The following is a 25,946-nucleotide window of genomic DNA, read 5'->3' as shown; positions in this document are numbered from 1 at the left end:
TTGTGTGTGTGTGTGTGTGTGTGTGTGTGTGTGTATTTAAATAGCTTTCTGTCCTCTGTGTCTCCATGAGGACAGAGGCAGTGCAGCTGTGCTGGGAGAAAGGGGGAGGGGAGGGGAGGGGAGGGGAGGGGAGGGGGGGGGGCGCAAGGAGAGGAAATCAGGATGAAAGAGACAAGGAGAATGAAAGCAATCAGAGGTGGAGAACAATTAAATCAAAGTGTGGACGGAGCCTCTGGGCGGGATGAAAGGAAGCCGAGGAGGAGAAAGACGTGGAGAGCGATGTGGTCCGCGAGCCCAATGGAGGGAGGATGAAGACGAAGAAGAAGAAGAAGAAGAAGAAGAAGAAGAAGAAGAAGAAGAAGGTGAGCATTGTTTTGCTCGTCATGGAGGACACGTCCTGAGGCATTGTGGGATGTGCGCATAGAATTATTCTGCTGAGAGGGCAGAAGTGCATCTCACTGCAGAGTGGAGGCTCGGGAGGCCGGGGGGGGAAGGGGCCAGGAGACCCCCGGTTCATTCAATAATGTAAGTGGGAGCAGAGAGCAGCTGCATCTAGTGTTCATCAGCAAGAACAAGTTCAATCAGCGTCGGATTGAGAAAAAAAAAACGCACAAACCTAGCCAACATTTTGAAGCCAATGGTTGGATTTCGGCAAATGTTTGTGGCCACATCCACGACTGTGTGAGCCCTTTTGGTCTTTACCACTCAAATGCTTTGGTAGACGTCCACTCAGCGCTGTCCCCCCCCACCCAGACGGATTTTGTCTAGTGAGGCCGTAGTGGACGGAGAGGGAAGAAAAAAAAGGCCTCTGTGAAATACTCACAAAAAGAAAGAAGCGGTCAAAAGAGCAGCTCAGAGAGCACAGCAGAAAATACTCTAAAAATACTCCAAAAGATGCTCCATTGCACACAAAGCAGGCTGTCATTTAGCCGAAGAAATGAAGCAGCGGAGATGAGCTTGACTGGAGACGAGAGGGGACCCACTTGCTCAAGTGGCTTCGGCCTTTTTAAAGTGTTTAGGCGCACACGTGCGTGTGGTTACTCTCTGAAGACCGAGGGTCGACCCCCGGGGGTCAGACGCTGTCGACTGAAGCTCCTCGAAGGCCCCCGACCGGATCGTTTGCTCCACTCGATTACTTTGGGTAAACTTGGAATCCATAATGGATGAAGGCAGCGCTCACGGTGCCAAAAAAGGGGGGTGGGGGGGGGGGGGGGGGTCGCCTCGGAGAATCCCTTCTGTCACCAGGAACACAAACACTATGTTTCCTTACTTTTTATATCTAGCCGTCATTCGTCATTCTCTTTATAGTGACGGGGTGTTGTTTCTCTCCCTGTGTTCTTGCTCGACGTACAATTCCAAAAAAGCCGTCAATCGCACCGTGTCCCGCCCCCCTTTTTTTCCCCTTTTTTAAAGCTGGAGGGTTTCACGGAAAAACGCCACCGAGGGGCCGTCCGGCTGTGAAACCGGCTCCATCCCATCAGTGAAGATGCTTCAAAAGCAATTTCTTCTCTCCCCCCCCCCCCTCTGTGGAATCTCAATCTCTAAAGAAGTGAAGCAAAATGAAAGTCCTTCGGGCAACACTCCCATCACTGCGAAGGGGCCACATATACAATCAGTTAATAAGTTTACGGGGTCATGTAAATTATGCAGAAAAGTTATTTTCAAAGTTGAATTTCTTTCCTTTCATTCTAATCTTGAGTCAATCTACCAATCAACCAGTGAGGGTCCCAGTGAGGGTCCCAGTGAGGGTCCCAGTGAGGGTCCCAGTGGCTCCGCGGGTCGGACTTCCTTTAATAGAAGTGGACTGAAACAAAAAAGCCTGCAGCTTAAAGCGAGATACGAATAAGTCAGCAGTGAGGAAGGATGTGAGAAGAAGCAATGTGGAGGATGAGAGACCGTTTAAACCATTGGGGGTCCGGAGGGGGCTCGGGTCGGGTGACCGCGGTCTCTCTGACGCACGCCAAACATCAGCTGGGCATTCGGTGACCACCACACAAGCAAAGGCCTCCTTTTTCATTGTTCACTTCCTGACTGTATTCCACTGCATATTTACCAGGGCTGAGATGATTCAATTAGTTCCTTTGTTGCTCATCGCCTTCATTGTGCCTTAAATGTTAAAGTCAGGAGCCTCCAGTTGCAGCGGTGAGATGTTCGTATGGTTTCACAAAGGTTGTTAAAGCTGCTATTAATTGGATGAAAGTCAAATTCAATCGAAACGAAGCTGTGTTATCCCAGTTTTTAATAAGATACCAGGGGTCGAACTTTTTCTCCGCCCTTCCTTTTAGTTCCTCGTGTCACACGGAGAGTTAGAAGCATTGTGGGACTTCCTGTTCATTGGCAGCACCACTGAAGAATGAATGGCTCCAATTACTGTCCTGACTACCTGCTGATCTGTGTGTGATCCCACACACACACACACACACACACACACACACACACTGAAGAACAACGCGTATCCCTTTGGTGGTTCCCATGGAGACACGTGTTGCTCCGCCCCCCCATCCCGCTGGGCCGACTGTCACACTCCAGGTCTCCGGTCGGCGTGTGAGGGACGGGTGGGAAAAAAAAAGAAGAAAAAAAAACTGGAAAGGTGGAGCCAATTAAAGGTGCAGATTTGTGTGGGAATTAAGAAACTATGTTTGGCTGTAAATAAATACGAGGGCAAACTCTCACATCGATACGATATGGAACGTTTGATGCGATTTAATCACATTACAGCCGACGAGGTCGGAGGTCGACATCGATCTGCTCCGAGTCTTCACTGGACACTTCACTGGTGTGCGACGTCCACGTGTCTCCTGTGTCCACGAGACCTTTTTAGTCAGCTCTCCTTTGCATTGCGTCCATTCATCGTCCTCATGGCGCGAGGCCTGGAAGAAGAAAAAAAAAGAAAACGCCGCGAGCAAACAGAGGCGGAGAAGCGGCGTTATTGCGTAATCCATCTGACGAGGAGGAGGAGCGCTGTCCCTCCTCGTTCCACTCGTCCACTGATCTGTCCTTCATTGCCCACCGTTTCTTCAGTTGATTCGAGTCTTGTTTTTTTGTTCATGTGGACTCAGTCGTGGTTTTGCAGAATTGCTCGATGACCGACCTGGAAAAAAAAAAACCACACACACACGCGCACACACACACACGCACACACACGCACGCACACACACGCACGCACGCAGCGTGACTCATGGGTGCTCCCGCTGCGTTGGTCCCTCGTGGGCTCAGAGAAACGCCACCGTCGTTACATCACAACCCTTCACACAAAAAAAAGGAGCAGGAGGGAGGGGTGGAGCACGGAAACAATGAGCAGAAGGAGTGATAATAATTGGAGAGGAGGAAGAGGAGGAAGAGGAGGAGAAAGGAAATAACAGAAAGGTTGGTGCACAATAGCGGGGCGGAGGGAGAAAGAGACTGCTCCGTCCTCATGATGCCAGGGCACCGGGGTGGGGAGAGGGGGGGGGGGGTGGTGTTCCTCCACCACACATTCCTCTTCCCCTCTTCACTTTGGATCAGCTTCAAAGCTCCTCCACCATCTCTGCACACACACACACACGCACACACACACACGCGCTCTCCCCTGTGGCTTCGAGGCACGTAATCATCATGTTTAGCATTTGTGTCTTTACATCCTCTCCCCTGTTGTCACGGCGATGAGAGCACCTCAAACTCCCAGATTCGTCCGCGACGCCACCGCGCGAAGTGGGTCTTTAATCATCGAGGCCCGGAAGTCCGGCCCAAATGATCTTTAACGACAATAAAAACATGCAGCACCATGTGCCACCGGGGGGGGGGGGGGGCTTCTGATTCGTCCTGAGAGCGCTTCAGTTTCTGAAGGAGTTAATCAGCACAAAGCGCTCTGATTAGCTTTTGTCTTGTGAGTTGTTTCCTGTTTGGTTTGCAGAGTGAGTCTGCATCTCACCGGAGTGATTTCATACGGGAGACCCCCCTCCCCCCCCTCCCCCCCCCCCCCCACACCCCTATGAGACGTGATGTGTGTGGACCAAAAGTAAAAGTAAGAATTAGTTATCCCTTCCTCTCTCCTTAATGGGGCTTTGCCATCCCTTCGGGCCAGCTCACCGTCCACAGACTTCTGCAGAAGACGTGGTGGTTGGGCTGTTGATGTATTAAAGTAAGAATCACCTGACTGGATTCAGGCTGGACCCACATCGGCCCGGAGAAATGTATTGATGGTGGTCGGCTTTAAAGAGATCTCATTCTCAACAGGGAAATGATTGTGTTGCATCTTTGGCCTCACGTCTGGTATCCACACACCTGTTTGCCTCAGCTTCTCCTCTCTCCTCCTGGTCCCTCCCTCCCTCCCTCACTCCCTCCCTCTTCCCGCAACTCTCCTGGCACCAGCCGGGAAGCTTCCCGCCTCATTAGCGCCGCGCTGACTGTAGCCACCGGGGTCTGTAATTAGCTCGGGCCTCTCCTGAAGGAATTACCTTCACATTTGTTCTTTCGGGGCTTCACAGAACACCAGGTTTACCGGCCGGATAAACAAATCCTCCCACGGCAGCTCCTTCAGCCCCCCGGTGTTGCATCAACAGGCGGTGCTCGGGGGGCTAACCCTGTCTCACCCTCCGTGTCAACGCGCTCACTGGAAAAAAAAAAAGTGCAAGAGTGGAGGCGCTGTCCGTCAGATCAGGGCGGAGGTGATTGGTGCGATTGGTCGTTTGTTTGTGAAGACTCGCCGACGGCCGCGATGCGTCACGGAGTGTCACCCTGATCGGAGCAGATGGACCACATCACTGGGTCCCGTCTGAACAATCCCCCCCGCCCCCCCCCCCCCTCCCGGCCCAAAGCACCTCGTTCAACTCCAGGCCAGAAGGTGGAAATGTCACTCAGAGGCCTGTGCGTAACAGAACACACATTTTTCCTCTGAAGCCTGAGCCGTTGTTTCCTTTTTTCCAGCTATTATCCTCCATCCTTTGACCTTACCATTTGTGCTCCTCTCGCTTCCCCCCCCCCCCCCCCCCCCCCTCTCGTACTCAATTCGCTGGGTTCGGAAGGGGACACTCTGCTATTGGCTCTCGTAATGAATACGAGACCGTCAACAACACTTATATATAATCACCCCTGACAGGATGGAGGAATAGCTGCCTGCCTTGTGCTTGTTTCCATTGAATATGAATCCAGGCTACTTCGCAGGTACGATAAAATCAGATAGCATGACACCAACCCGAGGAAAACAAGCTTTCAGGGAGCTTTTGGCGAGAGATGAAGTCAGGTTGTGTCCATCAGCTCCATCCTTCTATCGGCCTCATCAGCGCCACCACCAGCGTGTGGGCTCCGCGAGGGAGGGGGGGGGGGGTCCATCTCTAACGCTGATCATAGCCGACACCCATTGATTACAGGCCTCTCTGTAGAGTTCAATCTGCCGAGACTTTATTTTATCTCACACCATCCGTTAATAATCTTTTCTTCATCCGTCTCTCTCTCTCTCTCTCTCTCTCTCTCCTGATGGAAATATAATGGATTCATGAGGCTGTGTGTGTGTGTGTGTGTGTGTGTGTGGTTGAGTTGCTCTCTTACTGAAGAGGGTGATGTGTGTAATTGTAAGGTCAACACACTGCGGTGAGTTGCAGTCGCCCGGCTCTCTTAATTTGGGCTGGAAACGTTCTTCAAAAGGATTTTGCAGGTGGCAACAGGTTTACTGGTGAAGAGTAACACACACACACACACACACACACACACACAAACACACACACACACACACAGGCTTCACAAGAGCCGAGCACATCCGTTTAGTAAAAACGAAGCTGCTGTGCATTGAAAACCACTGAGCTTATATATCTCTATTGTTTTAACCCAATTAAAGTATGATGTTCATCCTTGTGTCCCAGTACACTAGTTTTTTTTAGTTTTTTTTTATTGGAACAAAATGCCCGTTCCGGAATACAATTCAGTAGAATCCACCTTGATTGGGATCAACTTTTTGCAGAGACAGCGGAAAAACAGCGGCAGCAGATTCGGAGGCAGGCGCTGAGGTGGCGGCACACATATGGCGGGCGCCCTGGGGGGGGGAGGGGGGGGGGGCAGACAGAGGGCGTGTGGAGAAGTGACCGCTCAGAGTCAGGAGGGCAGCGGCTACCCGGCACATTTAGTGCTGAGAAACACCAACAAAACAGAAGAAGCAGAAGAAGAAGAAGAAGGGGAAACAAAAGCCGTTGCTGTGGAAGTTGTTGCCATCCGAGTCGAAACCTATGAGATTCTCAAATTTAGTGCATTTTTATATATATATACGACATGGTAGGTGAAATAATTAAATCCAGTCCAATTAGTCCGTTTTGTGCGTTCTACTTTAAATAATACAACTAACATTTCATGCTTTTGTTTTATTTCTGTGTCTCGTCGACCTCACATGGAATCATCTGTTATATTGTTGCATTCACAAAGTAAAGGAGCGTGAGTTATTCATGATGCCAGTGTGAAATGTGTGAAATGTTGTGTTCCCTGGGCGTCACCTGGACACACAACATACAACAATGTTCATTTTTTAGGTCAAGTTGACCACAAAAAAACTGCTTCTTCTCGCCTTTCAACTTGTTCAGAAAATAGAAATAAAAAATCAATTCTCACTTCAATCAATTCTCACATTTCTTTATCTGGTCGGGCCTCGTAGCCGAGTCACAGCGTCTCCTCTGTGAACAAAGCGCGGGCCTCCGGCTCTGTTTAATGAGTCAAATTAAGCCACAACAAAGATGTCGCTGGGCTGCGTGGACGAAAAGAAACGCCGCGCGGCGGCCGTGGCGGCTGGACGCCCGGGACGGGACGGACGGGAGGACGGGTGGACAAACAGAGGGTGCAGACAGAGGGGCAGACGGCGCCCGAGCGCTGCTCATAAAGGGCCACGGAGAGAGAGAGAGAGCGAGGAGCACGCCGGAGACTTGTAAAATGTGTCGCCGCCTCCTAAGAACCGGAGTGGGGGGGGGCGGCTTTCTCTTGATGCTCATTTAATCGCCGGAGTCTGGCGTCCGGAGCGTAACCGCACTCTGTTTCCATAGAAACCGGGAGCCGATCACAAAAAAAGGCCCCCCCGCAGGTGCTCGCGATCACTCGTGGATCGCCGGGCCTCAGGCGGCGCCGCCGACCTGTCAGTCTGCCCCCTGCTTTTGTTCCCCCGGAAACACACGAAAATGCTCTCTCTGGAGTGCACATTAGGCCCATTCAGCGGGTAATCGAAATAAAAGAAGAAGAAGAAGAAGAAGAAGAGGGAGGAGGAGGAGGAAGAGGAAGAAGGCCATTTGGCGAGATCGAGCCAGGATTCGCTGAGAGTTCACGGTGACCCGAAACTGGCTTTCATGTCAGCCAGTAGTCCCCCATCTGTCCCCCCCCCCCCCATACGCGGGGGGGCCGAGGAGACGAATGTCCCAGCCGGCGGGACGCAGCGTCGCATCGTCCAACAACAGCAGTGAAGACGGGTGACGGAGAAGCGCGTCCTCCTCCATTCACTGGCGCTGAATATTTCATGTCCTCATCCAGACCGATCCGTCAACGGCGCCGACGCGGCTTTTTGCCTCGGCCATCCGTCTGCTCTGCCAGGACGTCTGGTCCATTTGTCTCCTCGCGTCTCAACCCGCTGTCCAAGGCGGAAGACGCCGAAAGCCCCGCACAAAAGGTCGCCACGGTTGAGCCGCTGGGTTTTACTTTGGTGTATGACGTCATTTTTTTAGACACAACACAGTGTTTTGAGCTGCGTCCACCAAGACATTTTTTGTCTTTTTTACTTGTTTTTGTGATTTGACTTTTTCCATTACATATTTCGACCAAACTTTTTTACAAAACATTTTTTTACTAAGAATTTAAAGACATGATATTTTTATATATTTTTTCCCATATTTTTCGACCTAACATATTTGAACCTAATATTTTCTAAACTTTTCTTCCCCTTATATTTGCCCACATCGAATATTTTGACTTTTCCTTTTCCCGTGATATTTTACGACCTTATTTAATACCTCACAAAATGACATATGACGTAAAAGGAAAGAAAACCTCATCAACATTCACGTCATCAGACGTTATCGAGGCGCTTCGTCCAAAGTGTCCGGCTTTATTTAATAATGTAACAAGACGCGTGGATGCGAGATGACAGATGTGCCATTTGATGGATAAATCTGCCAAGAAAGAGGCAGAAAGAGGTTGAAAGAGGCTTGTTGCTGTTCACACACTTGGGGTTGTTTGTTAATTCAAGGCTTTTCCTCCATCAGTAGGGGGAATAAATGGTAATAAGTCATTATTTTCTATCCCAGCACATGACGTTTTAGAGCCATTAGCTGTACGGGCCCAAAATTAGAGCTCCATTTGAGCGTAACTCAAGCAGAGGGTAAAGTACACTTATGAGTCACTCAAACTTTACACAAAGACGTGGCCTTCAGAGGAAGCATTTGAAATAAATCTAATCAATGATGTTAGCGGGGGCAAATGGACCGTCCGAAGCGCTTTGTCTCAAGTGCTAAAACGCATTTAATCAAAAAAAGCTTTGGCGAGCGACGAGGCTTCCGGCGGAGCAGAGTGACGCACTTTCTCCTTTCGTGCAAAAAACCAGGAAGTAATCACGGATTGAAGAAGAAATACCGACCGCAGCGGTGCAGATAAAAGGGACGCGGCGTCTCATTGACGGGTCAATTGGAGACAATTTTAGACCACATGTGGATTTATTACTTTGATTGTGTTTGGCCCGGCGGGATTTGAACTCCAGCTGCTTGAAGCCCCCCCCCTTCCGTAATTCCTCGATACACGAGGGGGAATTTAATGCATCGGAGGGGCCTTGTGTCGCCTAAAATGTATTCATTCAAGTATAACGCAAATTTGTGTGCGCAGAATGTGCAGCGTGTCCCCACACAAGACTCCCTCCCTCCTCCCCCTCCTCCCTCCTTCTCCTCCTCCTCCTCCTCCTCCTCCTCGGCGTTTCCTTCATTTCTCTTCAGTCCCGATCGCACCCAAAAACATGCACCTTAAACGCTCCCTGTTCACGTAGCCTTCAAAGAGCAGTCTTCACACTTTAAAGTCAACGCGCACACACACACACACACACACACACAAACAATACACACCCGCCATGACTGTTCAAGAATTCCCTAAAATCTCATTTCACGATAAAGGAACCCAGCGTAACTAATGGCTTCACACAACACAACAAATTAATTCAGCCCCGCCTTGGTGCCACTAATTTAAGCTATAAAGGGAAGATCAGAGAGCGCCTTAACTACCAATTCCCCCATTTCATTTAACCCACCAAGACGGTTTGGTCTCCACGTCTCCACCAATGCGACGGATAAACAAAAGAGACGCGTTCATTTGGCGCGGTTTTGCTTTCTCCAACTTGCACTTGTTGTAAGGGTCGTTGCCATTGATCGAAAAAGGCCAAAAAATAGGTTGGCATCTTTCCCTCACAGAATAGTTGCCAGGGCAACCAGTCCTAATATAGCTATTGATGTGTTCAAGTAATGAAGAAACACCAGACGGACGGGAGACAATCTTGGGGTCAAGTTATTTAATAAATGAAAGGGTGTTGTGCTAAAAAGGACATCTCAGCTGAGGAGCCGCTGGTCTCCACAAACCAACAGGCCACAGGACCATCTCAGACCATCTCGGACCATCCCTAGACCATGTCTGCTGTCTACATGTATTTATACCGATCAGTAAAGGTGTGAAAGACTGTGACCACGCCCCCTGAGAGTGGTGACCACGCCCCCTGGGAGTGGTCCCCTGGTAAGTTCAATGTAGCTCGGCTTTTGAAGGCTGTGGCGTTATCAAGTATTACATGAATGCATTTCGGTAGATCACATTACATTGAATACAATCATAACTGTACATTGATATTATTCTATTGATTACAGTTTCAAAATTACAGTGGTTTTATAACATTCCCAGTACTTTATTGAATACATATCCCCAGAATCATGGTTGTATTTTGTTGTACACTAAATGCATTTCATCTATAGTTAATTTATGAACCTGGTCGTCAATTTATTTTTTAATATCCCACACTGTTTATTTTGTGTGTGGTCTGACGGCGCCTCGTGTGTCGCTGTGAAACTACGCAGCGGATGAAACTAAACTCAAACTTAAACATAAGACTTTTTATTGTTATTTTTACGGAGGAAACTCTGCTTCAGACTGCGATGTCAAGCCCGACGACATTTATTCAAAAAAAAGAAACGTCTAACCACAGGTTTCTGGCAGCGGGCGGCGTTAAGTGGCCCATGAAGTTGTCGGCTCGATCCAAAAAAAAGAAAAGAAAAAAGAGTGCAGCATTACAGGCTTCCTGTTGGGAAGCTGTAATTGGAGCCCGGCCTCGTCTCCCCAAAGCGCTCGCATCCGACCTTCCTCAAACTAATGGTGCGGTCGCTCCACCACCAGCTTTTTGCACAATGTACTTTGTGAAAGAACAAGACAGGAAATGCAACAAAAAAAAAAAAAAGCCCACACAACTACACTGTACGGATTCATGACCATCGCCCAGCAATCGATACTTGAATTAAATGTCAACCCTGGACCGGGCCGGGCCTCGACATTTTTACGGGTTCAAAAGGTCAGCCAGATTGCAAAAAAAAAACGGCGCCGAACCCCCCCCCCGCCAGTCGCAAGAAAACCCGCGAAATCCAAATAAACAAAACACCCCCCCCCCCCCCAACGCACTAACGGCCTCCCCGGGATCCGACCGACGGCACAAAGGCCTCGAAGCGGTGCCGCTGTTGCGTAATCCCGCCGGCGGCGTACGTCAAGGACGGCGCCGATGATGATGATGATGATGATGATGATGATGGTCTGACAGCGAGGAGCTGAGGAGTCACGGCCCGCCAGTCACTGTCGCTTCTCCTTTCAGCGGCGTTTTCAATTTTTTCGCTTCATCCAGCAGGAGGAGGAAGTCGTCACGTGCCCCTCCAAAGCAATTTAGAGAAGGTCCACAAGCGAATCCTTCTCAGCCACAGAGTAGCTTTCGTCCACTCAATGAACATGCGACACTGCGACCACAAACTCAATAGTCTGCTGAACCCGGAGGAGTCGCCCCCCTGCTGGTCAATCGGGGGGGGATTCACGTTTTGAAGCACAGATGCCCTTCGTGACGACCAGGGTGGGTTTTTGTCTCGTAAAAAGCCAAGTCAAGTCCGGATATTTGTTTCGCGGCAGACTCGCCGACCACCTGCCGCTGCCGGCGGGGGGGGGGGGGGGGGGTGGGGGGCGCGGAAAACCAGCGTCGCTTCTCTTCTCTCTATTGGAGCATCGCTTACTTCAGCGGCCTCGTGATGCGCGCGGGAGGGACGGGCCCCGTCGCCTCTTTCAAAGTCAATATTTGCCTGCGATTACACAAAAGCAGGAGGAGCATGGCCTGCTGGAGAGTCATGGCATGGGGTTAATGATGTAATAGGACGATCATCTGACGATCCAAAACCAAACAAAGGGACACGAACGCACACATCCAATCCATGCGAGTGTGACCGTTTGCACGGGAAAAAAAGCGGTCTAGTGATCTAAAAGCAAAAAAAAGGCTGCTCTGTGTCCCCCGTCCACCTCCGGCGAGGTGGAGTGACGCTCCTCAGGTACCCGCTGACACGTCCCGTTCGGGTCACTTGGCTCTTGACGGCGTGAATGTTTGACTCGCTGTCTGGCCTTTCACTCTCCTCGCCGACATGTGTCACTCGCTATTTGTACCCCCTGGGAAAGGCCTTTTCAATTTAAAAGGAGAAAAACAGGGGGTTGTTCTCGTGCAGAACATGCAAGTGGTACCATCTCTCAGAGGAGGAGATAATACCTAAATACCTCAAAATATAGGTAAATGTGTGTGACGCAGGCTTCAAAGATGAAGTTAATGAAATCATTTCTTGTCAATACAAGCGTCCGTCCAAACATCTGTTTTCTCTCTTCGACGATGTGGACAGGAAGCGACGCTGATGAGCTCTGTCCCGAGGGGCTGGGTGGCGCCTCCGTCCTTCTTCTTCCAAAAGGCGCAGCCAATCGATCGACCTGTACCTGCGTCGCGGTTAAGGGGACGCTGACTGTTTCCTTTGTTGCTGCTGGAGGCCTTTCCGGAGGTTTCCAGTCTGGTTTGCGTGTGCTGGCAGCTTTGACCTGCAGCTTTTAAAATGAGATGCACACTCCACGGGCAGAAATCGGCAGGCCTCTTATTGTGTAAACACGGGATGTTTCGCCCGGAGCATCGATCCGATGCGGAGATGAAGGTGTGGCTCTCTCTGGTCTGTGCGGTCCGGGGGTTATTATCCTACGGGGGCAAAGGTCAACTGCTTCCACGCCGCTCGAGGAGCGGAAAAACCGCCTCGACGACCACGTCCTTTGACACAGTTGTTTGATTTGTTTGTGATGGCGGTAGTTCAGAATTTAAACAGTGGCACTTGGATTTGGCGAAAAAGAATCTAAAGTAATGAGAATAGTTTCCTCCTGCCCTTTCTGTGACACTGTGGAGAGCTGCTTTAATGCACCGCGCGCCGCTGAGGCTTCATCACTTTAGTTTCCTAGAATTCGGCTGATCCCTCGTGGTGACATCGTCGTTGACCGCCTGGTTCGGCTTCCATTTCCAGCTCCGTCTTGACATCCATTTCCTCTGGATCAGCCCCTATAGTGCCGCCTGGATCCGTACCCCAACTATAAGGCGATTTTAGATTGGCAGCAGCCATGTCATTCAACGGTCCTCCGTCCCAAGTGTCCTCGGATAGGAGTCTTATTCGTGATTTGTAGCGCAGGGAAGCTGACATTTTTCTTTCTTCATTGAACGAATGTGTTTCGCAAAACAAATAAAGGAAAAAGAAATCACGCCTGAATCTGTTTATATTTGGAAATCATTTTAAACCACTACATGCCGAATGTTGTAGTGAGTCACCAACTAAATGCATCCATGTTGATTATTTTCAAATAGACTGTTTTGGGTGGCCATTGGTTTCAGCTCTGTGCCTTCTGACAAAGAGAAGAGTCTGCATCTGTGAATCTCGGGATTAAACCTGACACCAGTGTCTCCAAAAGTGACCGCGTGCTTCCGACTGCAGGTGCAGCACGAGCGGAGAACGTCAAATACCGGAATAATGAAGCGTGCTCCTACGATTGAGAGCTCCTTTGATTATAAAGGATCTGAAGAGCGTTCCCGCCTAACTGAGGTTTTTTTTTTAATTATTTTTTTTATTTGCCGTCCCTTTCAGAGTCCTCATGACTACTTTGAACATGGTGACATTTATCAGTGCCATTTGGCACACGGGAGTCTACATTAACTCACTTACAACTATTACCTCCATTATTGACCGAGATTACTTCTTGTCCATTTCCCCCCCTTTCTGTTTGCCATCAGCCTTCTTCCCATTTAGGATATTGATCATATCTGCCGATGCCCTGAAAGAAAGTCTGAAAGACTGTGTCCTGCAGCCTGAGCTTCTGCACAAACACCCCCCCCCCTACAGATCACTCCTATTCTTTTATTCCTGCGAATATTGGCGCCATCTTCTGTAATGTTCCTCCGAATCCTGGTTTTATAGAAAAAAAGAAGAAGAAAAAAAAACAAGCTCCCCTAAATACTTTGTCATTTTCCAAGCAGTGAGTGTGGTCTTGTGATTGGACCACTGGCTGGAAACGCTGCTTAATGCTGTGAGTGGAACGGCATTTATTTTATTGGGCACTCTAATCATTATTATTGTTATTTGCCGCATTCACAAACACTGCCCTCACACAGCAACACAACATCAATGTGTACATTTGTAGCCTCGATGCCGGCTCCATAATTGCAGCTCTGGATATAAACTGTTGCTCAAAGTCTACCTACGTGTGTCGGCCCTTTGATCATTAAGAAAGTTGATTGATTTCCCTCTTGTGTCAACAGTAAATGAACATTTTCTGAGGATGGAACGTGTCTGCTTCACTGGATGGATTCATTCAGAATTTCACCGCCGAACCGCGGTCGCTCAATTAAACCCGCGTATCAACACAGGTACCCAGCGGGGGGGGGGGGGCCTTAGCATGGAGCTAATTAGCGCCGTACCACTGAGAGATCACAGTCCGCACTAAGCATCAGCGTTGTGTCACTGCGGCCCTTTACTTCAGGTCATCGCAGCGAGCCGCCTGACCTTTGAACCTTTTAAATGGGATCAAGCCATCGCCAAGCCCATCGCTATATCCGTTTCTGCACACACCTGAGGCACAACAACGCTTCAGCGCTACACAGGTTTGCGCGCACCACAGGTACACAAACACGAGGCCCCCCCACCCCACCCCTCGCACTCGTCTTCTCACCTACGAGCACAAAGGTGCACAAAACCAGGTGGATGAAGCAGTTGGTGAAAGGCGATCCATTGGGTGATCTCAGAGGAACTGGTCGCTGTAGCGAATGGGCTTTGTTGCAAAAAGTGAGCATCAATGTCACGGCTCAAGGCTGCGTTTCAAAAAAAAAAAGATTTCTACTCAATACGTTTAGGGACCAGATTTAGGTTTGGAAAAAAAAAAAAAAGATGGTTGTTTTACTGGTCACCACAAGCAATGAAACCAAAAGAACTCGAAGCGACTCCAACCGGCAGCAAGCAAGTCAACAAAAGGCAAAGTCATAAGTCATTACAGAGACACGCAACGCGCATAAGGGACAATGACAATCTGACGTCTGGAGTGGTGGTGGGGGGGGGGGGGGGGGGGGGGGGTCGAGCAGGAGGAGTGCAATCACACCCAGAGAGAAAGAGACTCAAGACTGTCGAGACGTTACAATCATGTGTGATAAGACTGAGAAGACGAAAGTGGTGCGATACTTCCATCTATTCTTGTGAGGTTTAACGGGTTCGTCCAGCTTTTCTTAACATGTCAGCCATCGATTACGTAACAATCCACACGATTCACTGCCGCACACAGCTGTACGTTCTCTCAGTAAACCCCTGACATTTGTGCAACGTTGGCCGGATTCGGTCTCGATTCGGAAAAAAACGGTGTAGGTGTGACTGTGAAGACGCAGTCTGACACCCGGGCTGAGACCTGGCTGAATAACGCACTCATGGGACCTAAAAACGTCTTCTTTCTCGCAACATTACGAGGAGCCGCGGACGTCTTGTTATTCTTTCTCCTCTCTTTGGATATAAAAAGACTGAGAGGCCTGAGAGAGAGAGAGAGAGAGAGAGAGAGAGAGACGGAGTGGGTGGTGCTAGCGGGTCCACGTGGTGCGCAGGGCTCGGGCCCCTAACCTGATCACGGCGGCCAAGGCCCACTCAATTAATCGGACCAATTGACTCGTTTAGTCCCACGCAGCTGTTGCCTCTTTTCGGAAGCGCAGCAGCAGCAAATGAGCATTGATTGAGCTGTGATTGAGGGTTGCTGTGAGTCCTGAGAGAACTGAATGTTTTCTACTCTAATACTTAACAAATACGAGATAATAATTCCAGTGAGACCTCTGTGCGAATCAACCGATTGCAAAATTAAAAAGAAACTAATATAAATTCACTGGCTGCGATGTTCGTCGCGAGATGGCCCCTCAGCGCGGCGAAGGCTAACAGCGTTAGCCGCGGCTAACAGCGCGTCAAGTGAGCAGCTCCGTATTCGAGCATCTTGTGTCAAATGCACAGACATTGCCTCCATGATGTTAACAACCCGTTGTCCAAGTGAAACAGCATCAGTTGGGCGCCTCTGTCCGGGCGGATCAAAGAGCGTCCATTGGGCTCGGCCCATAATGAGTGGAGGCCTTCAGGTAGCTGCACGGATCCGACACGCTAATCAGCGTCGGTGCGGATCAGGACTGCAGCCAACGACCTATTTCACCATTGGCTCCTTGGTCGGATACTTCTTTCCTTTCTTCACCATTAATTAAAAAGTCATTTAAAACGCACGCCGCTGTTTTTGAGGACCAGAGGTGACGACGTTGATATGCGTTTTGCGTCCGACTGACTGTCGAAAAACAGTGATATTCGGTGGAGGATTATATTTTATATATATACATATATATATATATATAATATATTACATTAACACCAAGTAAATCCTCATAACAGAGAAGCAGACGGTGTCTGTGCTTAATAAAGAACTTCATCCATTTACTGATTATTGGAATAGTGTCTGATGGACTAATTGATTGATTGACACACACTGACATGTGAATCAATAGATCATTTAAAATACATATGTTTTTGCTATGGGGGTTTAGTTTGTTCTGTCCCAGGAGGCAGTCGACTCCATTCTCACATGCACAGACAGTCCAAGACCTCATATCACGTTACTTGAAATTGGAGGAGACATCTGATTGGCTACAGAGGATTCTGTGTCAATTTAAAATAAAATCCATATGCGTGTATAAAATGTATTTATAAGCAAAAGGTTTTATCAGACACGCATGAATATGTTAGTGAATCTTTGTGATCGAAATTGAAATTGAAAATTATTCTCTGGAGAGAGCTATTCATCTATAAATCACTTTTTTGTGACCCCCCCCCCCCCCCCGAAGCAGCTAATAGCCCTCAACAAGAGAAAATGAAGTGCTTCCAGGTAAAGGCTTCGATGAGTGGCTTTTAAAATGCATCACGGACAGCCATTTGATTCACAATTACAACAAACACACACTCTCTCACACACACACACACACACACACACACAGTATTTGCTGAGAAATGAGAGCTTCCATTCCCACCACAGACGGACACATAACTGGCCTCCATTCTCCCACCAGCGCCTGATGTGATGCGATGTGCGAATATCACACCATGAAAACACATAGCTGCATGTTTGTCACACGTGGACCGATAACGGATTCATGCATCCCAAACCCCCCCCCCCCCCCCCCCCCCCACCCCCATCCTCCCACCAGATACACTCCCATCATGCGCACACGCACGCACTCCCCACCCCCACAACCTCTCCTTCAAAACCACCACCCCCCCCCCCCCCCCCTCCTCTGACAGGCAGGAAGGCCACGATGAATTCTTGACATAAACGCAAGTTAATTACATGCGCTGCCGGAGAAGTGTAATTATCAGCACCTCGTCGAACGGGAGGCCCTTTTGTTGAAGCCAGAGACGGACCAATTAGCTACAGGCGTGAAGAGAGCTAATCCACAGGACCTGATCATCTGAAATCTGGAGCCCGAAACCCGTAGTGTGGGGGACGAAGGCCGTCGCGGCACACAGGGGGGAGGCATTTGTCTCTTTTAGCCCTGGCAGCAGATCCGGCACCGGCGCCTCACTTTGCATGTCAGTGGTCGTGGACGACAGCCAGAGGCCCCCCCCCCCCCCCCCTCCCCACCCCCACCCCCCGAGATCTGGATCTGCTCTTTGAACGACTCGCTCAAGTCACACAATCGTTTTCATTATTCTGCCATGCGTAGCTGCTTTTTTGGGGGGGATGGGGTGGGGGGGGGGGGGGGCTCTGGCTCGCCCCGGTCGCAGACTCCCATGTGCCTGCCTAATCAACAGGGCGCAATATAAGCATCTCTCACCCGCCCACCCGTCCAGCATGGGGCCAAACAACACACACACGGGCTGCTCATCGCATCTGTTCACAAGACACCCCCTCCAAAGACAAATAGATATCTGTTCATGTCAACACCCCCCCCCCCCCTCTCTCTCTCTCTCTCTCTCTCTCTCTTCAGCATCATTGCAGCAAGGCCTGCGAGGCACAAAGGCTTTGAGTTTGATCGGCAGCCTCTCTGGGGAGACGGTTTGAATCAATAGAGGCAACACACAGACACGACGGTGCACACGAAGGTAACTGGAGGAAGTCGTGTAATCTACAAGAGAAAGAAAAAGAAAGAAAAGAAAAAAGTCTCGACGCTTTTGAAGGCATGCATGTAGGCTGCGTTTGTGAAAGTCACACTGCAGTTACACTATCTATGTGGCCTCTTTGCGTGTTGAGACAGGTGCACATTATACGTTCTCACAACACGTGTATTTACGCGGGGTGAACATCTGTTTAACTTTTCAACTTGCATCTTAGAGAAAGTTCCCGTGAGCATGCGCCCCCCCCCCCCCCTACCCCCCCCCCCCCCCCACGCAGTGTTTTGTTATTTGTTGTCACACGCGAGCACGTGAAGTGTCGACTATCTCCGAACTGTGCGCAGGGGGTCCCAACGGATCGCGCTACTCACGGGTGCCATCGAAGCGGGTGGCGATGGTGTCCAGGAAGGTGTTTTGCGGGGCCAGCAGCCCTCTCATCACCGGCATCCTGCTCCGGGTCGACGGGGTCCTCCTGCTCCGGCGGCCCGGGGCGGAGCTTGAGTCCTGCTCGGACCCGAAACTAGGCAGGAAGCGAGAGGTGCCCGGTGCGCATCCCAGCCCCTGGAGAAGCGCACCGATGCGAGATACGCGCGGTGACTCCACCTTGGCACCGCGGGGGTTGTGACCATAATCAACCAAGCGCAGAGCGGGCACTCGCCGCGGGGATGCACCTGTGCACCTTCCGACGGGTGTGGGGGAAAATAAATAGTGAAAGCGCCAGTGTGCGTCCCTCGGAAAGCAGGTGCGCCGGAGAGAGAGAGGTTGAGGATGGAGGGGTAGGCTGCAAGTTGTTGGTGCTGATGGCGCGTGGAGTGAATCTTATCGCTGGTAGCTCCTCCTCGACTCCCCCACCCCCCCTCACTCTCTCTCTCTCTCTCTCTCTCTCTCGCACCCCCCCCCCCCCCCTCTCGTTGCGTGGTTATCGTGCTACAACTGAGAGCAGATGCAGAGTCACGTGACGCCTCCCAGGTTCTCGCCAAGCCGTGGTCCTGTTTCCTAGCGGAGGTGGGATGGGTGATGTTTTAGGAGCTCCTGGTATTCCCCCGTGATGTGAGGTTCTCCGCGTGAAAGATAAAAGTAGATCCAAAATGCGTTGATCTGATAAAACGCAAAGTGTGCCGTTTGACCAAAGCAAAGACCGTCTTTTGGAGTAAGATGCCACCTGACTGCGCTCTGCAGTGCGTGTTCACTTCCGGGAACTGCTTAAGGGATTTGGTGGTAAGGTTTCCTCTGAGAGGACTGTGAGGTGATTCGCTGGCTCACCTCTCCTCAGGACCACCCGGCACCGGGGAGCCGTTTGCGTCTGCTGCTTGCTCAGGGAGATTCTGACATCTTCTGGTTACGCAGCGCAACTTCTGCTCCTTAGCTTCGTGTGGAAAAGGGTTAGTGAGTGAGGAGGCCGGTTGGGAGGCAAATATGTATTGTTTCCATTAGTACTGTGGTAAAAAAAATAAAGAATAATTTCAGTTTTTTATTTTATTTTCACATCCCACATTTAAAACAACAAAGGGTATTTGCTTTCTTTTCAACTGCTTCAAGGCCTCCACCATCATCCCTGTTCCCAAGAAGCCCAGGATCACAGGACTTAGTGACTACAGGCCCATCGCCCTGACCTCTGCAGTCATGAAGTCCTGTCCCACCTGAAGACCCTCACCGACCCCCTCCTGGACCCCCTGTAGTTCGCAGGTCAACAGGTCTGTAGACGATGCTGTCAACATGGCCCTCCACTTCTCTGGCGGGGGAAGAGTCCCCCTACAGGTGGGAATCTGACCATCTGGTGACGTGGTGCAGCCAAAACAACCTGGAGATCGACGCTCTGAAGACAGTGGCGATGCTTCTGGATTTGAGAAAGAACGCAGTCCCACCTTCCCCCATCACACTTTTTGGTGGGTGATAAATGAGCTCAAAGCAGATGTTTGCCCCGCAGGCCCAAAATCTGGTTCATCTGGCCACACGTGGTGCACGCTTCATTAACTGTCTACTCAAGAATCACTCAAACATTCTTCGCATTTGAAGTAAACACTTGGTAGAGCAAGATTCTTCTCTTTATCTTTATCCTATATCATTTCAATCACTCCTGTTTTACAAGACAATGCAATTATTTTGAGGCAATACCAAATACAAAGATTGAATTTGAATAATCCCGTTTAATAAAGTGTCACGTAAGTGTGGAACGTGGGTTATGCAACACTCATTTGAATGAATCCCTTGTTTTTGAGGTGGAATAGCTCGATATGTCTCCGGCCAATCAGCGAGCGGCACCCCGTGACAACTCACGCCCCTTCCGCACTGTGCACGTATCCGATTGGTGTGTGTTTTTCTTTTTTTCCCCCTCCCCTTCACCGATTGGCCAGTTTCCTGTGAGCTGGGGCTCCGGGTACCTGCCGCACCTCTCCGCCAGCGGGATCCACTCTCAGCCCAGTCCGACATCATTCCGCCTCCCTCGACCCGTCTCAGGCCGCTCCGTGGACCCGTGAAACCCAACAAGGTAACACGTCGAGTGAACGTACGTGTACCGTGAACGGCGGCGAGTGACGTGACAGGAAACAGACCATAGGCTCTCGCTCGCTGACGTCGACCCGCCGGTTAGCCGTGCGGGCTTTAAACCGTTAACGGAGCTGCAACGGTGTCACGCTGATTGTTCTACATGTGTATGTTCTACACATGTAGAACTATATGGTTCCGGCTAATTCCGCGCGTGGGGTCCTTAACTGAGGCGAAGTCGCCACGTTACGGGCTCGTTCTCTGTCAACGAGGCCCGAAGGAGGCGCTTCCTGTGTGCGTGTTTTTAACGGTGGGTTTTAACGTTTTCCTTGTAAAGAAAAAAAAAGATTTGAGTCTCCTCAGTCGCCTCCCCGCCGGGTCGCGACCTGCTTCTGCGTCACGCAACTTTTACAGAACCTCTTGTCATCCGACCGACATGAGCTCGAGATCTGTGAAACTTCTAAACCGTCATTAACCGTCGTAAAATACCAACGGTCAGGTGACCCCCACCGTCATCGTTACAGCAGAAACCAGGATTATGCTCCATGTAAATAATAAGGAGAAGGATATTCGAATAACTGCTATTATTGGTTAACCATGTGTGATTGAGTTAAAATAACTAAATAACTAATTTACTAAATAAAGTCAGTGGAGGTCACAGTGACGCAAACCGTGTTTGTTCCCCGCCTCGCAGGACTCCCAAAGATGTCTCCGAAGATCAAGGCGGGCTCGGTGGTGGAGATGCAGGGAGATGAGATGACTCGGGTCATCTGGGAGCTCATCAAGGAGAAACTGGTCTTCCCGTACCTGGAGCTCGACCTGCACAGGTGAACGCACGACTTGGGCTTTTTAGGCTGCTCTCACCTTGATGTGAAAAGAAAAGCGATCGGTCCGCTGAGCATCTATAATCTAATTGATGGTTGCAGCCGTTCCTTCATTTGACCTCGTTGGTTCTCTTATCTCCTGCATGGACTTTGTTCTCAGTTTTATGCTATTTGCATGACCTTTTTTTATGTTAAGTTCAAGTCCCTAATGTCCCCATCTTCATGCTGCCGAGTGGGGACAGATAGCCGGCCCTTTGGACTCTTTTCAGGCCGATGTGTTTACAGCATCACCCCTTTTCTGTGTCGCATCGTAAAGAGTTAATGATTTATTGTGGAAGCAAATGTTTGCGTTAATGTGGTGCAATAAATACTCTTGTTTATATGAAAATACCTCAGGAAGCAGCCTAGTCTGAATTCAGGCCAACGGAATAACAGACTGGCAGTCAGACCTCATTAGGACATTTTTGTCAAATTTACAGAGGTCCTGTTTAATCTTTAAAACCACCAGTAGGGAAATGAATAGTAATTGCAGATTAAAAAAAGGGTAAACGTGTGTTCAGACTTCTGAGGCATCACGGGTTGAGCAGGCACACAACGTGATAAACTGGCATCTTCTTGTCGTGGCCTGGTGGTGGCGGTGGCCTTCGGAGGGAAGCAAGTGGGCCAAAGGTCACGGCGGCGTTCAAAAACCCTGCCGACGGGTTTCAGAGAGCGACGCGGCACCGGGCTCCTTCCTTGCCGTACTGGTTTGGGCGGTTCTTTTTCACCCCGAGTGTCGACGTTGCTCAATCGATCCTCCTGTTACCTTTTGTGTTGGTGTTGGTGTGGCCGGCTGGTCTTTGCAGGTCTCCTTCTCTCTTGTGCGAGCAACTGGCATGTGAAGAAGACCCGAGTGAGCCCAGTAGGGAGAGAGAGAGAGAGAGAGAGAAGAGGGGCCGCAGGCTGATGCCTGTGTCGGATCGACAAATTCCAATTAGCCCAGAAGTGGAGCCAGTGAAGCACCGTTGGTCCTCTGATTGTGTTGCACATTGCAGCTAGTGTGTCACAGATCAGCTTGTGACTAGGACAGTGGCACATATTCACTGCTGGTGCTCCACGCTGTTTGTGCAAACGAAGCGCGGATAATCTCCGTCCGCCTCGTGCCTCCGCTGCCCAGATGATGGTTCTCCTTACTTCTCTGCGTGTTCTCCTACTTAAAAAAACGCAAATCTTGCCGACTAAACTGTGTCCTCCAGTATTTGCCGAGCAATATTTTGCAGATTGTTGAGCTTGATTTATTCACCGCTCTCACCGATATTTCCAGCCCTTAAATCAGGAAACCTGACAACATTTGACTCAAACGAGGCCTGGTTACTCATGTACATGTTCTCCTGTATTATGTTTGTGGAACAGAGACGTTGATGGAACGAAGCGTCGGTGGCACAGGTTTAGAGCATTTAGACATCATTCCAGGACTCTCCTCTGATCTCTCCCTCTCCTCCGGCCAAGCTATGACCTCGGCATGGAGAACCGAGACGCCACCGACGACCGGGTGACGGTGGAGGCGGCGGAGGCGGTGCGCCGCTACAACGTGGGCATCAAGTGCGCCACCATCACGCCGGACGAGAACCGCGTGGAGGAGTTCAAGCTGAAGCAGATGTGGCGGTCGCCCAACGGCACCATCCGTAACATCCTGGGAGGGACCGTGTTCAGGGAGGCCATCCTGTGCAAGAACATCCCGCGCCTGGTGCCCGGCTGGATCAAGCCCATCATCATCGGCAGACACGCCCACGGAGATCAGGTACGCAGCGCACGGCGTCCGAGAGTGCGAGGTACCAACACCCCCCCCCCCCCTTTTTTTAACACCAGTTAAATGTTTTGCCAGACGTCAAAGCCCGAGAGCTGAATGGCGAGGTTCGCCTGTGTTGCTGCAGCAGAGTCAACAGCCCTCCTCTCTGCGCAGAGTTATGCAGGCCAAGGGTCAAGTGGCTGCTTCTTGCGTAATGTGCCGCGGCGGTCAGCGGTGTGCGCGTTGTGTGCGCGTTGTGTGCCCTGCTGCTGCTTTTCTTCAGTCGGTGCAGCTGAACTGGGTTCAGTCGCGTTGAGGCTCTCATCCAATTGAACGCTGTAGTTTGTGCTTCTTAATGTGACCGCACTGGGCTCTGTTTTAGGTTGGGTTTACAGACCGGGGCTCGAATTCCTGACACCTGCCAAAGTGTTTATTGTCATCTGAACTTTGATCGCACTCCGTTTCATAGGCCTGAACCTGTCCGTGCCAGCTGTGTGGTTAATGGGGGCGGGGGGGGGGGGGGGGGTGAAGCAGCAACGTCAGAGTCCTACTTAACCGCTCAATGCGCTTCCCCACAGTACAAAGCCACAGACTTCGTGGTGCCCGGGCCTGGGAAAGTGGAGATGACCTACACCCCCACCAACGGGGAGCCGGTTAAATACGTCATCCACGAGTTCAAGGGTAAGAACACAGCTGGAACGCTGCACCATCGCCATGATGATGATGATGATGTAAGCCCTGTGGGACGGTTTACTCTTTAGTAACGCAGACACGCAAACTTCACTCTAAAATGGAGAGTGAGGAGCAAAGGTCATATTTGGATGTGAAGGCGTGTCCTCCGTCAATATGACAAAGCAGCACATTTAGCGTTGTGTTCACATTGCAAATGGGAAGCCGCAAAGATACGGCTTATCTTCATCCACTTGTGTTCCTGTTGACTGAAACCCGATTAGAAAGCTTGAGTAATGGAGGCCATTATTCAGACTATGCTATAATATACTCCATACTCCTATAACAAAGACACCGACCCAAGTACATGTCTCCTTGCGGTCTGTGCGCAGCGTATGTGACCGTACAATAACTCATGTATTGGTGTGCGTCCAGGCACGGGGGGTGTCGCCATGGGGATGTACAACACAGACAGTTCCATCAGGGACTTTGCCCACAGCTCCTTCCAGATGGCTCTGACCAAAGGTTGGGCTCTGTACCTGAGCACCAAGAACACCATCCTGAAGAAGTACGACGGTCGCTTCAAGGACATCTTCCAGGAGATCTACGAGAAGTAAGGGCCTTTTTTCAAACCACATGCTCGCTCTCCTTCACAAGCACGCACACTTGTACCCTGAAGATAAAAAGACGCGCCGCCCACCTTCTCCCGTGTGCAGGGAATATCGCACCAAGTTCGAGGCCAAAGGCATCTGGTACGAGCACCGTCTGATCGACGATATGGTCGCACAGGCCATGAAGTCCGAGGGAGGCTTCATTTGGGCCTGCAAGAACTACGACGGAGACGTACAGTCCGACTCCGTGGCCCAAGGTTGGTGGAGAGCAAGTTATGTGAATCCATAATGAGAACCCCTGCAGAACCTGCCTCGTAATGAAGAAAATGTTGACTTTGACTTTTCGTATTCAAAGATGCTGATGTGGCTTCGTCTGACCTCTTTTTTCGTTTCAGGCTACGGCTCCCTGGGCATGATGACCAGTGTGCTGATCTGTCCCGACGGACGCACCGTGGAGTCTGAGGCCGCCCACGGCACGGTGACCCGCCACTACAGACAACACCAGCAAGGGAAGGAGACCTCCACCAATCCCATAGGTACCCAACAACGCCGCATAGACGAGAGCATCGAGCCGGACGAGGTCGACGCTGCTGCGCGTCGTATCGTGTGTGTGTGTGTGTGTGTGTGGTGTGATCCCTTTGCCTCTGTGTGTTTGTGCGCCACAGCCTCCATCTTCGCGTGGTCGCAGGGCCTGCTCCACCGGGCGAAGCTGGACAACAACGCGGAGCTGCGGGTTTACGCCGAGGCGCTGGAGGCCGTGTGCATCGAGACCATCGAGGCCGGTTTCATGACCAAGGACTTGGCCATCTGCATCAAAGGGCAGTCAAAGTGAGTCTCTTCAGTGACCTGGTGACCCCGGAGGCCGCACCTGTGCCGCCGCTAACGTGTCCTCAACGGTTAAACGCTGTTTCTGTCCGCAGCGTGAAACGCGCCGACTACTTGAACACCTTCGAGTTCCTGGACAAGCTGGCCGATAACCTGAAGATTAAGCTGGCTAACCCGCCCAAACTGTGATCTCACCGCCCGGCCCCAGCTGTTGGACACGCACGCACGCACGCACACACACACACACGTGTGTGCAGGGGGCCGTGTCCAGGAGGAAGGTCTCTAATCCCCACTAACCCATCAGTAGTGGCAGGCATTAACCGACGGCTCTGTGACCTCGCTCACCCCGATCGCACCGAGTCCCCCGGGACAGTGTGCGCTGCTGTCAGTGTGCGCTGGTGATCTGTGCGACATGCAGGTGCTGTCAGGGGGAGCCTCGGGCCCCTCGCCTTCCCTCGATGCCTTTTATTTGTCTTGTGTTCAGAGTCATCGGTTGATTCTTGTCACCCGCTTTGTGTCTTGCAATCTCTTAACAGCTAAAAGCCACGTTTTAATATTTTAGTGCCTGCTGGAAAGCACAGCAAGAGCCCCCGGGCGTGGAGGTGGAGGTGGAGGTGGTGGGGCCACAGGGGCCACAGCTTTTAAACCATTCTCATTCATTCCTTTTAACGATTTTCTTGGGCTTTTATTAATGTTTCTTGTCCCTTCTTTTTAAGAGGTGTTTTTAATCGTCCTATTTGAGTGCGCGTGTGTGTGTGCGGCCATTCAGTCGTTCCTGCCAAGAAGGTCTTCATCAAGTCCCTTGGTGGTGATCAATATAATGCCTGTTTAGTCCAAATATAACTCAAAATAAATCGATTTTTGAAGAAACCTTTGTGCCACGGTCATTTCATTGGGTTTCTTGTGAAGCAATAGTTTTGACTTTATCATGTTGTATCAAATCTCTTGAGCTGAAGGTGATGGCTTGAAGAGTATTTTGGAAATATCTTACATCTCCTGCATGTGCACATTACATTGTTTTATGCAATACTATAATCTTATGAGCAGGCTAGAATACAAATGATCATAGATCTGGATTCCCAGGGTTGGACAC

The 25,946-nt window shown here is 50.5% G+C and overlaps 2 protein-coding genes across 5 annotated transcripts in view; one reads left to right on the top strand and one right to left on the bottom strand.

Moving 5' to 3' along the window:
* The window catches only part of kcnh3 (potassium voltage-gated channel, subfamily H (eag-related), member 3), a 29,051-nt gene extending 10,932 nt beyond the window's left edge, over positions 1–18,119 (bottom strand). The window contains exon 1 of the mRNA XM_062564866.1: positions 18,044–18,119. Coding sequence (XP_062420850.1) covers positions 18,044–18,119 — 76 coding nt within the window. The remainder of the gene's footprint in view (positions 1–18,043) is intronic.
* Positions 18,120–20,011: 1,892 nt separating this feature from the next.
* idh1 (isocitrate dehydrogenase (NADP(+)) 1) overlaps positions 20,012–25,946 on the top strand; it is an 80,851-nt gene continuing 74,916 nt past the window's right edge. Inside the window, exons 1-9 of one of the 4 annotated variants that reach the window (XM_062565108.1) lie at positions 20,012–20,160; positions 20,851–20,983; positions 22,469–22,760; positions 23,327–23,429; positions 23,853–24,030; positions 24,134–24,285; positions 24,424–24,564; positions 24,694–24,856; positions 24,949–25,076. In XM_062565108.1, coding sequence (XP_062421092.1) covers positions 20,862–20,983; positions 22,469–22,760; positions 23,327–23,429; positions 23,853–24,030; positions 24,134–24,285; positions 24,424–24,564; positions 24,694–24,856; positions 24,949–25,042 — 1,245 coding nt within the window. In that variant the 5' untranslated portion in view covers positions 20,012–20,160; positions 20,851–20,861 and the 3' untranslated portion in view covers positions 25,043–25,076. Of the gene's footprint in view, positions 20,161–20,260; positions 20,467–20,850; positions 20,984–22,468; positions 22,761–23,326; positions 23,430–23,852; positions 24,031–24,133; positions 24,286–24,423; positions 24,565–24,693; positions 24,861–24,948; positions 25,564–25,946 lie in introns of those variants that run through there. The other 3 variants (XM_037488955.2, XM_037488956.2, XM_062565109.1) reach the window with 3 other exon arrangements.

This window comes from Pungitius pungitius, chromosome 10 (assembly GCF_949316345.1).
Source record: "Pungitius pungitius chromosome 10, fPunPun2.1, whole genome shotgun sequence".
Lineage (NCBI taxonomy): Eukaryota > Metazoa > Chordata > Actinopteri > Perciformes > Gasterosteidae > Pungitius > Pungitius pungitius.
The sequence above is the reverse complement of the archived record's forward strand: the minus strand, read 5'-3'. Positions and strand labels throughout refer to the sequence as shown.